Source organism: Anthonomus grandis, chromosome 5 (assembly GCF_022605725.1).
Source record: "Anthonomus grandis grandis chromosome 5, icAntGran1.3, whole genome shotgun sequence".
In the NCBI taxonomy this organism is placed as follows: domain Eukaryota; kingdom Metazoa; phylum Arthropoda; class Insecta; order Coleoptera; family Curculionidae; genus Anthonomus; species Anthonomus grandis.
The window spans coordinates 20,899,079-20,914,599 of record NC_065550.1 but is presented as its reverse complement, the minus strand read 5'-3'; the positions used below and the strand labels follow the sequence as shown (position 1 = coordinate 20,914,599).

At 31.3% G+C, this 15,521-nt stretch overlaps 1 protein-coding gene across 2 annotated transcripts in view; it reads left to right on the top strand.

The window, feature by feature from the left end:
• LOC126736350 (homeotic protein Sex combs reduced) overlaps positions 1–2,949 on the top strand; it is a 74,717-nt gene extending 71,768 nt beyond the window's left edge. For both annotated transcript variants that reach the window (XM_050440665.1, XM_050440667.1), the window contains exon 3: positions 2,133–2,949. In XM_050440665.1, the coding sequence (XP_050296622.1) occupies positions 2,133–2,248 (116 nt within the window). In that variant the 3' untranslated portion in view covers positions 2,249–2,949. The remainder of the gene's footprint in view (positions 1–2,132) is intronic.
• Positions 2,950–15,521: the final 12,572 nt, after the last annotated feature.

Genomic DNA, 15,521 nt, shown 5'->3' with positions numbered 1-15,521 from the left:
TCAAAGTCAAGATACTTAAAGGAAGAGTGTATCAGTTGTACGCAATGTTTGATTAATAAATAAAACAAACTGCTTGTATTCAGCATATAATAAATTTAAAAAATTGCTGTTCAGCCCTTTGGACCGTAGGCCATCATCAGGGCTTAAGACAATATCAAAGCAACGACAATATTCAAAAAAGCGGTACACAACATATTTCCTATGGTTTCTTGAGTACTTAAGAAGTACTGTGTACCGTTTTAATAGTACCGATCATGGCCTACGGCCGAAAGCGCTGAACAGTAATTTTTTAAATTTATTATATGCTGAATAGAAGCAGTATGTTTTATTTATTAATATATTTGAAAGCTAGAACTTCTCAACATAAAATAAATACAGATCTTTACGTTCTTATTAACTATAATTGAAAAATCGCTTTTTCTAAGCACTTCTAAAAGTTCCAATTTTATTTGATTTTGAAAAAACATAAATTTTATCTAGACAGCAAAATTTAAAAAAAAAAATTGAATAAAATAATTAAAAAACATTTAGTTGACAATCTAAGTAATGCTTATTTAAACCTTATTAGAAACATAAAAAACAATACAAGAAAAAAACCAAGAATACTCTGTACATACATAGCATGAGATGCTACACTATGTGAGTTCCTAGGTATTTATCCTAATAATATATAAATATATAAATAATATATATTATTAGGATAAATACCTAGGGACTCACATAGTGTAGGATCTCATGCTATGTATAGAGTATTCTTGGTTTTTTTTTGGTATAACAACATACAGCTTTTCAGTGTTTTGCCTTACTTTCTCTTTAAAAAATTGATAAGAAGATTAGCTATACTTGAAATACAATTGTCTAACAGCTATTGATAAAGTTAATCTTCCAAACTAGATACGAGACGATAATGTGCGATATTATGTCTTTTCATTTTGATAGGATTTTTCTCATATTATCTGTTGCTACCTTTAGTTTTTAAATTTAAAAATGCTAGTTTTTTTTTAATTTAACGTATAATTTATACCTTAATAATTATTTCTTCAAAAAAATTAATTTATGCTAAATACTTAAATTAGACCAAAGAACACTTTTAATTAACCAATAACTAAAACTTTTACTGTATGCGAAAATTTAATTTTTGTAACTATACCAGAAAATATGATTTCATTTGTGTTTTTGTGAATCTTTTAGAGTTCTGAGGATGATCTCATAAAGATCAAAACATCGACTTTTTTTTGATTATATCCAGCAAAATAATTTAAGCAAGCATAGAAAATTACTTTGCATACTCCTTTTTTATGACAGCAAACAAAAATGAGATAACGATCCATAAAAATCATTTTATCATATATTCTTAATAATAAAATATTTATATTTTGTAGAGTTATGACTATATTCTGAGGTTTTGTTACTAAGGTAAAAAAAGTCTTATTTTTCTAAAAGATTCCTAATTTTTATCTTGTGACGACCGGTTTAGTAAGGTACTTAGACTTATTATAGATAATATTATAAAATTTAAAAATACAAATACACTTTTAAAAGGTTTCTTTAAAAAACATACATCGGACAACACAGTTAAAACATAATGAGGTACCTAGTTAAAACTTATAAAACTATATAAAAATCGTACAAAGAAAACTTATCTCTACAAAAATGAACAGTTATGTTCCATTTGCTTACCAAAAAACACCAGGTAGCGGTACTCGAGTGTAATTTGAATTGCAAATTGTTGTTACAATAAATATAAAATTTCTGGAAAAATAAGACTTTTTTTACCTTTACCTTTAAAATTAAATTATATATATTTCTAGGTCTAACTGTAATAATATAGTGTCACCCCTATCATCCATCCCTATAAACTTCTTGTAATGCGTAGCATTAGTTTAGCCGATACAAACCTTAATTTGTTTCTTAAGATAATACATTATAGTTATAATGTCCATAAGCAAAACATGCAGGTAGAGCATTAAATTAGATACACTTTTCATGATTTAACGACTAGCATAAACCTTTCACTAACCTATAAAGCGTTTTAATATTAGTTTTCTAACCCAGAATCAAACTAACAATAATAAGCTACTCAAGAACATTTTTTTAACTTTAAAATAAAAACATTTTTTATCTCTTTTCAGACTTTCATTTGGCATCTCTTCAAGACGAAGGCTACGCATTCCATCAAGCAATGGGGATGGGAGGAATGGGGCCCATGCAACGCGGCCTTTATGCTTGTGGAACCCCGTATAGCTAGCCCTGGGCCGCCTATAATGGAGACTGCGGCCCTTCGTAAAAGGGCAATAGGAAGGCACTCGGATCCTATATGCAGTCTCAAAATATCGGTTCGGCTAATATTAACCTAATACTGTTTAGGTATTAACATGTTTCAAAATATTGATTTTGATCTAGTTGTTAAAACCTAAATAATTTAAAACGAAATTAATATTAAGAACCGAAACTTTTATTTTACTTATAATCGTAAGTGTCAAATATAAACTTTTAAAGATGACACTAAAAATATAGACACGTACTTTTAATTTTTTGCGTTTGCAAACTGTTTTTTTACTACTTGTTAACTTGTTTTTAGTGATTTTCTTATTGGGTATTTATATATTAATTAGGCTTTTTATTAAAACAATTATTTAAGTTCAAATAGTAAACGACCCTATTTTATTAAGTTATGCGTTTAAAATTTGTGTGCTCCCACCAACGTAAGAAAAAGCTTTTATATGTAATACAAAATTTTACTAGATAAATAAATCTCATGTCATTGTTAGACTGTCAATATCATGACTTCTAGGTTAAACGCTTATTTCAGAGAAAAAGTACCTAATTTTTTACAGGTTTTATTTTGTATATACCCTTTGCAATGTATAATATTTGGTAAAACAAAGGATCCTTAACTTTATGGATAAAAATTGCAAATGTGTGCAATATTTTACGACTGTTGTAAATTAATTTATAAGCATATAATGTTTTTGTGAAAAGACACTGAGTTGTGCTCATTTAGATTTAATTTACAAAAAAAGTGTGATTATAGGTCTTATAATGTTATAGCTAAAAAGCAAACTTTTTTTATAATTCCCTAGTTTTCCGCTTTTGTTTTCATTAAATGCTGTTCTAAGTCTGTTTTATGTTCGTTAAAGCCACAAACGGTTTACCCCTATCATTTGTACATATAACATATTTTAGTTTTTTTGTTATCTACTTTCTTTCTGATACATTTTGTAAATAAGATTTAAGGTCTAGATTAATAATCGTTTTTATTTTGTAAATATCCATTGACTAAGATAAAGTTTTAGATACGTTTAGGATACTAATATATTACAATTAAATTGTATATATAAGCAGGATATAACAAATAAGTATAGATATTAAAATATATACAGTCTTTAAAATAAAAAAAAATCTTTAATTCAAATCGATTGAAAACATTAATCATGTCTAAATAAAACCTAATTTTGGACCAAACACACATTAATGTCAACTATTCAAAGTACTGAAAATAACACGATCAAAACTTTGTAAAATTGTAAAATAGTGTATACAAATATTAGCTCAATAGAAGTTCATATTATTATTATTATTATTATTACGTTTATTTTTTGTTTAATTTTATTTATGTAATTTGTAACATTTTTTTTGTGTGATGGACGACATACTACTAGGTTGTATTCGTTCTAGTTACTGTTGTAATTGTCCACTCTAATAAAAATATTAATATTAAATAACGCACTGTTTTATTGTTTGAAAAAATATTTAAAATACCCTCAAAATAAAATATAAATTTCACAGATTACCTTGTTCCCTAATTACCAGAAGAACCAAAAGGTTACCCTTTAACCCTACAAGCTTTAATTTTAGGATTATTCAGGTCATTATCATTCATTTATTTTTAATATTTGAAATCTTAGTTATGTTCATCAATCATAAAATATTTTTATTAATATCGTATTTACGTATCTAATATAATTATGTTTAACTATAAAAATACAATAACATTGGATAGTTAACGAACCTGATATATTCCATAATTATAATGGAAAAACTCATAAATAAAGTTCTCTCTCAGTTTATACTAGCAGTAAGGAATTCTGCTTTTATAGAACCTTCTGCATTAATATGTTAAACAAATCCTTTTAAGAGTACCTAGGCTATAAGAGTTTGAGTTTCAAATTGGTATGGGTTCTTAGATGGATAATGTAGTCTTTATATGAATTACGATGATACATTTAATTACCTAATAAAGTTTTAACCTCAATATTAATCATTAGCAATCCATGATATAAAGGCATATAAGATTAATTTTCTATTCATAATCCAATTATTATTATTAAATTCAATATAATTTATTACTTTTTTGTCCCTGGTCGTTTTTAACAAAGTCTTAGTTGTTCTATAGAAATCCAATGGTTAACCTAATCATTTATATAGTACCTTTGGTTTTTTTTCATTGTCTTTTAGTATATTTGAATATTTTTTATAAATTTTTAATTATTTGTCAGTATTCATAATGCTTATGATAAAATATTCAAAGGAATAATTTTTTAAAACTGTATGTTATTTAGTAGTAGTAGTTCGTAGTAGTCCAAGCAGTTAACACGTATGATAGGCGATCCATAGTTTTTCGCGTGTTTCAAAGGGTTAAAGTACAGTTTTTGATTAATAATTTATATCAAAAGAAGTCTTTTAAAATTTTGCATCTTTCAAGCTAAGTATAGACTTATTTTAGAATCACGATTGCTATAAATCAGTAAAATTCAATTTTTATTTCTCTAATTTGTGTAATAAGTATAACATAAATATAGTGCACGTACGTGATAATTACCAGGTTTACATTAACGGGTTTTCTATTGTAAATAGTATTTGTCTGAATTAACTTATATTTATTTAATATACGGGGTTGATTTTGAAATTAAGATTAACTAATGTAATAATGGCTGGAGGAAGTACTACGGATGACGGTGATTCAGGAAGTAATTGTGCTAAATGTAATTTAGTATTTGATGACATTAAGTCGATAATACAATGTACCAGGTGTGCTAAGTATTATCATGGAAAGTGTGTTAATGTTGACATGCGCGGTTTTCATTTGAGAAAATCGATATGGAAATGTGAATCGTGTGATACCTCTGCATCTAGTGATGGTGCATACAAAACAGAGCGCGCTACGAAAAGAAGCCGCACAGATGATATTGTTATTAATTTAGATGATGTAGGAGATATTATGGCCACCTTGCAGCTCTTAGTCAGTAAAACTAACGAGTTAAATCAAAAAGCCGATCTCCTCTTAAACGAAAACCAGAATTTGAAACATGAAATTGCCAGCCTGAAGGAATGTAGGTCAACAGCCCCATCAAGTGTGAACTCCAAGTTGTCATATGCTGCAGCAATAGGCACCAAAAATGACAGCAAAGTTTTGGTTGTAAAGCAAAAGTATCCGGAGAAAGACGTAAAGCAAGTGAAGGAGGATTTGAGAAAAAAAGTCAATCCTACTGTTATTGGAGCCGGTTTATCGCTAGGTAAAGCAACTAAAAGTGGCGGCGTTATCATTAAGTGTGGCAATGAGAAGGAGCTAACTTCGATTCAGTCGCAGATCCAGAACAACATGGGTGACAACTACAGTGTTGAGGTACCAAAACTTTTAGAGCACAGGATTAAGGTGGTAGGCATTATTGAGTCTGAGTACAACCTATCAGATATTGAAATTTTGGCCAAAATAAAGAGTCAAAATAATGTTCTAGAATCTCGAAAAACCGAAAAATTGAAATTGTGAGAAAAACTAAAATCGTAAACAAAAAGTTCAATATGATCTTGGAAGTTGATGCTACCACGTATGCAGTGTTTATTGAAAAGGAAAACATGGACATTGGTTGGAACCGTTGTCCTGTCTTCAACAAACATGGTATCTGAAGGTGTTTCAAGTGCTGTCGGTATGGTCATTTACTGAAAGAGTGTCAAGAAAATAAAGTGTGTGCAAAGTGTAGTGGATTCCGTGATGTTAAAGAATGTAATGTGAGTAGCGTTAAGTGTATCAATGGCGTAGTATCTAATGAAAAAAATGGTCTTAGGCTAAACGTCAATCAAGTTTCTTGGGATGTAACTAGTTGTGATTCGTATAACCGAATTGAAGAGTTACAAAGGAATAAATATATTAAGTAGCAATTAGACCTAAATAATGCACTTAACACCAACATTGTTTATTTTAATTGCCAAGGTTATCTAAACAACAAAGATAACATTATTTTACTAGTAAATGACTGGAGGCCTAAGATCTTGCTTTTGAGTGAGACTCACGTAACCCCGGTTATTGAGCCATGTGAGTTGATTGTTGATGGGTACAATTTGGAGCAATGCACTAGTAACAACAGTAGAACAGTTGGGGTCTTGGCCCTTATTAGAAACGATATTAGATATAAGATGGGGTCTGTATTGTCCATTAATGATTATGTCTGATGGTTGTTGTCTTTTGAGCTATCTATGGGTGGAGGTAAATATTTGTGCTCTGTTTTGTATCATTCGCCTCAGAAACAAGATGCCAAATTTATAGAGTTTTTGGGGGGATATTTAGAGCAAGTTATTAGATTTAATGGCACCAACATTATCCTTGGGGATTTTAATTTAGATTTATTAAAAAACAGTTTTTATAGTAACAAATTATTAAGTATCATTTATACCAATGGGTCTAGTCAAATAATTAAGACTCCAACTAGAATAGTCCAAAGAATTCAGACTCTGATCGATTATTTAGTTTCAAATGACAAATCTCTTTTGCAAGTCCATCAAACTCCTAAAATTAGTGACCATTCTATTAAATCAATTTCTGTGGATCAATCGAAAGAACAGCCAATGGATATAGTAAGTTATACTAGGTCTTTTAAAACCTACAATTGCCATAAACTTCAGGAAGAACTGCTTACATGCAATTGGAATAGAAATAGTTCAGATGTTGAGTTACTAGCAAATACTTTTGTCCCAGATATTAGAACAGTTCTTGACAGTATGTGTATAAGGATTAAAATAGTGCAAAAACAGAAATATGCCGATAAAAAATGGATAACTCAAGATATAAGGGAGCAAATGCAAGAAAGGGATTATATAAAAGGGCTGCCATAGAAAATAACGACAACATTTGGAATGAATATAGAGCTATAAGAATAGTAAGCAAGATGAGAGTAGAGAAGGATAGATTTTTTGCGAATAACATAGATCTAAATAAAAATAATCAAAAAGAACTCTGCAAAAATCTGAAGACGCTTTTGCCAGGAAAAAACCAAAACATGCCTAATGAAATAAAGTTTGAAAATGAAATCATTACACAGGAGGATGATATTGCACATAGATTTAATAAATATTTCGTGAATAGTATTGATTTTATTCTTGCAGATATTCCACCAGCAGCAAATGGTGAAACATATTTCATTGACCCACCTTCAGTCCAGAAAACCTTGACACAATTTAATAAAGTTTCGATGACTAAAATGAAGGAAATACTTTAACATCTAAAAAACGTTGGTGATGGGGAGAGTGGCATCTCTAAGCAGGTTCTTTGCGATGTTGCTTATGTTACGGGTGATCGTCTTTTGGATATTATCAATACATTCTTAAGTACTGGGGTTTTTCCGCAAGTCTGGAAACTTTCTACTGTTGTTCCTATTCCAAAAGTGCAAAACACTAAATTGTGTAATGAATTTTGGCCAATTAACACCGTACCTATTTATGAGAAGCTCCTTGAAGTATGTGTTAAGGAACAGCTACTCGAACATTGTAATATAAATAAAATAGTTGTGCCTAACCAATCGGGGTTCCGTGAGAATCATTCATGTGAGTCTGTCATTATTAATATAATTGATAATTTTCTCAGGGCCCTTGACTCTGATAATCTAGTACTCGCTGTGTTTTTGGATTTTAAGAGAGCGTTTGAAACCGTGAATAGAGAAATGTTTATTAGGAAATTAAAACGATTAGGCCTTAAACATAATGTATTGAAGTGGTTTCAATCTTATCTAAGTGGTAGAGTTCAGCGAGTCATGTACAAAAATAGTTCATCTGAAAGTGTTCATGTAAAGCATGGTGTGCCGCAGGGAGCGGCCTTGGGCCCCTTGCTATTTTTATTGTATGTCAACGATATGGTGGAGGTAGTGCGGGGGTGTAATGTGGTGTTGTTTGCGGACCATACAATATTATATGTGGTGGGTAAAGACATTTATCAACTGCAACAGGTCATGAACGTTGAACTCAATAACTTATTCATCTGGCTTTGTAGAAATAAACGAAGTTTAAATGCAAGTAAATCCAAGATTTGTATATTTGGCAAGAAATCTAGATTAAGTTCTATAGACATGGGCAATATATAGATTTCTGTAAATGGGGAATGTATTTGGTATGCCAAAGAAATTAAATATTTTTGATAATAAAAGCCTTGGAAGCCAATCAACCAATTTATTCAGAATAACAACCCGATTAACAACTAAAAAATACACGAGCCAAAAAAAAAAATATTTTATAATTTTTAACCTATACTTTTAAACCCTTAAGCCTCAGACACACAATTAACAAGTATGGCTTTTTCCATTTGTAATAGTGGTTGAAGATGTTTAGTGTGCTTTAACATCCCTCCTCACTAAATACCTTCAACCCCAAAAGAACCTTAAATCTATTAAAAAATACATTAGGCAAACCCTTAGTTAAAATATCTGCTTGTTGATCTTCGCTACTAAGGTAAATTACAGATATTATACCCTTATTATAATAGTCACACACAAACTTAAACTTAAGATCAATATATTTGACTCTCTTGTTATTTGAAGGTTTTTTAACAAGGGCTATACAACCTTGATTATCTTCAAAAAATGTTACATTACTAAAATTAAAACCTAAATCTAAAAATAGTTTCTTTAGCCAAAGTCCATCACATACAGCAGAGCAAAGTGCTACTAACTCAGCTTCTGTAGTTGACAAAGTAACACAGTTTTGTTTTCTAGTAACCCACATCAATGTATTACCGAACACTTTAAAAGTATATCCCGTCACTGATTTCCTATCACTTTTATCGCTTCCCCAATCCGAATCCACAAAACAACATAGAGTTTTATCACTTTCATTTCTTTTATATTCTAACCCTACATTTGCGGTACCTTTTAAGTATCTTAACACTCTCTTTAAATTAATCTTTACCTGCTCAGATGCTTTGTCTTGAAAACGACGAAAATAATTAACACAAAAGGAAATGTCAGGTCTACTACCCAGCATCAAGTACATAAGACATCCTACTAACTCTCGGATGGGCTTCTTAGTATTATCAGCTTTAGCATTATTGTTACAAATACTAATGTTTAACTTAGGATCGATTGGCAAATTTGAAACTTTGCAATCATGCATATTAAATTTTCTCAAAATTTTATCAATGTACTTTGACTGATGAATAAATAAATTCCCTTTGTCACGATCATACAAAATTTCCAATCCTAAAAAATCCTTTAAAATTCCCTTATCTTTTATAACAAATTTATTCATTAGTTGATCTTTAATTTTATTTAATAATATCAAATCCTTTCCTGTTAAAATCATATCATCAACGTATATTAATAAATATATAGTTTTAGACTCATCATTAAAAATGTAAAGACAGTAATCGCTTTCTGATCTGTAAAATCCAATAGTCAATAGGAAATTGTTAATTTCATCGTTCCAACGTCTGAATGAATAACGTAACCCGTATAGCGATTTATTTAATTTCAAAACTTTAGAGTTTACTGCTTTAGTCCCTTCAGGAAAATAAATACATACATCATCAGTTAAATATGCATTTAAAAATGCTGACTTCACATCTAGCTGTAAAAAATTAAATTGGTTTTGATTGCCTGTTAACAAAAGCGCTCTTATTATAACCAATTTTGCAACTGGTGAGTATAAATCAATATAATTTTCATCTATTTCTTGAGCAAACCCTCTGACAACTAATCTTGCCTTGTACTTGTCTTCTTCTTTATCTTCCAAAATTTTATGTGTAAATACCCACTTTGTGTCGAGAATATTAATGTCTTTTGGTTCTTCCACCTCTTTCCATGTGTTATTATCTTCTATTGACCTAAGCTCTCTCGCTACTGTATTAAACAACTTATCTTTGTCCTTCCTGTTTTCTATATCTGTATATGAATTTGGTGTATTTTCTATGAAAGCATTGGCATCAAAAGCCATATACAACTCATATTCTTCATATTTCTTTGGTATTCTTACAGATCATTTATGTTGTCTATTATCCTCTGTGTTGTCTGTTCTATTTTCTCTTTTGTTGTCTTGTTTTTCATTGCTTTGTAATTCATCTTGAATTCCTTCATTGCCATTTACATCTAATATTAGTTGTTCCTTTTTAAAATAAAAACTATTTTCATCAAATTCTACATCCCTACTAATAACTAATTTTTGTCTAGCTAAGCTCCAAATCCTATAACCTGTAGGTGCATAACCTAACATGACACATTTTTCTGTCTTGAAATCAAACTTAGTCCTTAACTCCTTCGGAATATGCCTATATGCTGTACAACCAAATATTTTATAGTTACTTATATTTGGTTTTACACCATTCCACATTTCGCATGGAGTGACATTACCTAAACCTGTTGATAAACCTCTATTCATTACATAATTGCAATAAAATGTAGCTTCACCCCAAAATTCCTTAGATAACCCTGAATCAGCTAAAATAGCCCTAGCTCTCTCTACAAGACTTCTATTTTTCCTTTCAGCTTTTCCATTCTGTTGTGGGGTATAAGGACAAGTATGATCTAAAATTACCCCTTGTGCTTTACAATATTCCACAATTTCCCTTAAACTATCCTCCCCACCATTATCACATCTTAACTTTGCTACTTTATTATTTAAAAACTTACTCTCAACCCACCTTTTGTATTCTTTAAACTTCTGAAAAACCTCATCTTTACACTTTATTAAATAAACCACTGTAAAGTTGGAAAAATCATCGATAAATGTAACAAAATACTTGAAGCCATCATGTGTCTCTGGTGTAATAGGCCCACACACATCTGAATATATAATCTCTAATAACCTACTACTCTTTGTTCTCACCCCAAATGGAAATCGAGCCATTTTCCCTTCAAGACAAGGCTCACAAAATTCTACCTTTTGACAAACTATTTCTTTATTTATACCAGTAACCATTTGTTTGTTTATTATTTCTTTACGACCAGAAAATCCTATATGAGCATATCTTCTGTGCCATTTCATAAAATCAGAGTCAATACTTTCCACATTAAGACACTCAGATGGCTTTATTACTTTAAAAGAAATCTTATACAAGTTTTTCCTCTACCCTGTTGCTATTATTTCACTCTTATAATTCTTAAGTATAACCTTAGCATTTTCAAAAATTACTGACACATTATTACTTTCTAATTTTTTCACCGACAGTAAATTTTTTCTTAACAGTGGTACATAAAAAACATTCTTGATATTACATTTTACATTTTCTGTGCAACTCAAAACAGAAATGTTTCCTATGCCTATTGCCTCTAGATAAGTATTATTCTTAGCTACAGCGATTTTAATAGGTGTTTTTAACATTAATAAATCAGAAAAATTATGCTTGTTGCTTACCATATGGTCCGTGCACCCTGAGTCTACATAAAAATGCAACTTATCAACATCACTTAACCCGGATTCCTCTTTACCTCTGTCAACCATAAAACTAACTGCTTTTTGGTTTTCTTCCACATTTGCTGCCTCGTTTGATTGATGTCACCTCTTGAAGTATCCTTATCCGCATAACTGCCATGAAACTGCCCTCTGGGTTGGTTGTAGTGCCCATATTGACCTCTATAGCCTCGACTACTCTATACTGGTCTTGATCTGCCTCTATGTGTACCTGTGCCTCTTTGAAACCCCATTCTTTGTCTTTGATTGCCCCCATCATGTGTGTTGCTTTTTGTACATTGCCTTTTGAAATGCCCTGGTTGCCCAATTTTAAAACAATTGCCATGAGCAACAAATGCTGTTGAACCACTCGCCACAGATCTTGCAGCATTACTTAATGACCAAGTTAACTCTCGTTTCTCATATTCAGCTAGTAATTTAGACTTTACCAACTCGAAACTTAAATCTGGAATATTTTCTAGCACTGTAACAACTGTCTCAAAAGATGAAGGTAAACTTAAAAATAAACTGCAAATCACATCCTCCTGGCTCATTTCAGTTCCTGCGTCCTTTAGCTGCCTAATTATACCTTCAAATTCTTCTATAAATTTGCCTAAACTATCAGTTTCCTTCATTTTCATTGACAATAACTTTTTCTTAAGAAATATTTGTCCTGGCAAACGCTTTTTTTCATATTTTCCCTTTAAAACTTGTCATATGTCATATGAAGAATTGCATGCACGTAAACTTTCAATCTGCATGTTATTTACACATTGAACCAGAAGATCAAGTATTTAGCTCTGTTATCCTTCTTTACCTCTTCGGGTTTCTCTGGATCTATCTCTTTTTCTACACACCCCTTTACAGCATTCTCCGCCAAAATTAACTCCATTCTAAACTTCCAATTGTGATAATTGGTTCCATTTAACGGCTCAATAATGTATTTACCTGTACTAGCTATTTTTACTTCGACTTCAGACTCCTGCAATTTTAAACTTCACCCTAGACCGGGACTTTTTATTCTTTCACATGTATTCTCAATCCGCCAAATACAACTCTCTGGCAAACTGCGAGTCTGGGCCCATAACCTTTTGATAATAAAAGCCTTAGAAGCCAATCAACCAATTTATTCAGAATAACAACCCGATTAACAAATATTTGGGAACAATTTTCGATGCCAATCTAAATTTCCATGCTCATGCAGATTATGTAATGAGAAAATTTTCAAAAAAAGTTGGATTTATCACAAGAATTGGAAAAAATTTGTCAATGTTTATCAAATTAAAACTTTATTGCTCTTCCTCATTTACAGCTCTGTTCAACATAATTGTTTAACTTGCCATAGTATAGAATTGACCAACTAGAAAGAATTCAAAATAGGTCTATGAGACTGATTCTAAATTGTAATCGTTACACGCCTGTTGTTTCTATGTTGGGTGCTTCTATGAAATTAGATACGCTGATAATACACTTTTTGTCACTGATAACGAAGATTATCTGCAAAACCTAATCAATAAGATAACCGATGCTTTCCCTCATACTATACCGTTTAGCTTTTGACTCGATACCAGTAAAACAAAACATATAAATATTAGCAAAGAACCTAATATTAGGGATCATGGTATTACGGTAAATGGCACAAAGTTAGAAGGAGTTTATAGGTAATATAATATTTCGGTAGCAATGTCAATGACCAGTGGGCCAAACTGTGAGACCAAAACGAAAATAGAGAAAGCTCGAGCCACCTTTGTGAAAATAAAAAAGGTGTTAATGAGTCGCGACTTAATGCTGAGGTTGCGAATTAAGGTGGTACGATGCTATGACTATGTTTTTACAGTTCTCTTGTATGGCATAGAATGATGGACGCTCACCGCGATAATGCTCAAATATCAAAAATCATTTGAGATGCTTGTATATCGGCGACTACTAAAAATCAGTTGGGCAGACAAAATTAGGAACATCATAGTTCTTAATCGCATGGCCAGAGATTAATGAGTAGTTAAAACTACTACTAAGGTAATGGTACAAAAATTAACCTAAGAAAGAGTCCAACCTTTCCGAGCAGCTGTCAATAAAACAGCAGTTATTAACATGACAGGCAACATGGTGGCCAATGATCGCTAAATGGCCATGGTACCAGAAGAAGAAGATTATTAGAAATCTTATTTTGATGATACAAGCGTCTTTCCTTTTCCCTGACCACAGTGGATAAAGTGCATGAGAAAACTCGATAGTATAAAAACAAATGCTTATAGTTCAGATAATATTTTCTCAAACATTTTAAAATTATGTAGTTCTATAATTGATGTATACTGCAATAGCTGTAATATTTGTTTTATCTTAAAATGCTACTTTTCATCTTTATGAGAAGTTTCCATCAGCAAACCTCTTACGAAAAATGGCAAACCTAAATCCCATAATGACGTTAGAATTATAATTATATTGCCCATGATTGAAAATATTTGAAGGAGGTTTACATGCAAATAAATACTGTTCACCTATCTGGACAGACCTTGAAAATACAGGCACCTTCCAGGAACCCATCAAGACTATCCTCAAAAGCAAGAAAAACACAGACCAAGATGTCAACATCCTAAATGACATAATACTGGATATCATAGAGGAAAGTTAAAAAGCTCATAGACAATAAAAATCATATACCAATTGACTAAGTCCTTGCAAACACAAGCATTAATGGAACAGAAATGCAAAGCGATAAGTACAAAGAAGACCACGAATTTAGAAAGATAACTAAGAGGATATGCAAATCTATCAGAAGAGATAACAAAAAGAGCAAAATTGCAACAAGCGAGTGAAAATAATAAATGTCTCAAAGCTCTCAGAAGAGATATAAATAATGACAGATAGAAAAATAATAAAATTAACTTCAAAAATGGAACTATGACCACCAACAGAGAAGAATTATTAAGGGTAGTAAAAGAGTTCTATACAGAATGGTACATATTGTGAGTCAACAAAACCTTGATTAGCAATAAACAGAAAACTTAGATAATTCTGGAAAAAAAGTAGTTAACCAAAGATCGGAAGAAATGCCAGATATAACAACAGATAAAATAAGAAAATCAAAAGTAGGACAGTACTCTTAAAGATTAGAGAGACATACTTTTAGAGAAAATTAAGAAATTGTTCACCATATGTCTGCATAGATTATCGGCACTCTAAACTGATTAAAGATATATACAGCAATGCTACCATGGCTATAAAATCGCATAAATATACAAAATGTACAAAAGTCGAAAGAGGAATTAGACAAGGCTACATGACATCTCGTAAACCAATGCATGGGGCACCAATGAAATCTGCATTGATGGCGAAATGCTCTTCCATCTGCGATTTGCCGGTGTCATAGTTCTAATACCAGACAACTTGGGAGAGATTTTACAACTACGATTATTAAAAAACACAAAATTTAAAAATACGCAATTTATGACAAATTTGATACTAAGTGTTATAGGGAATTAGAATAGACAACAAACGTTTTTGATCGATTCCTGACTGACCATTGATATTGAGGTCTTGATACCAAGAGTAGGGAGGTCAACCAGATATCTTGTACTATTTAATCACAAGAACTGACATGACAAAGCTCTTTTAGGCCTTGGAATTTTGTGACTTGGCTTCCTTATTTTGTAATGAGGGATAGAGTGTGTAGCTGGTCTTTGATGGGTTTATCAGGATACTGTAAACAGAGATTGCACTGGCTTTTTCCGCTAATAAGAAGCACGCAGATGAATATTCGGCTTGTATCAACTGGTTTGATGATTTCAACACCTTCTTTGTACAGGTGGCTAGCCAGATTTTGGCAAATTTGCCTGCGATAGTGATAAATCATAGACAGCTTCTCCAGTTTGTCT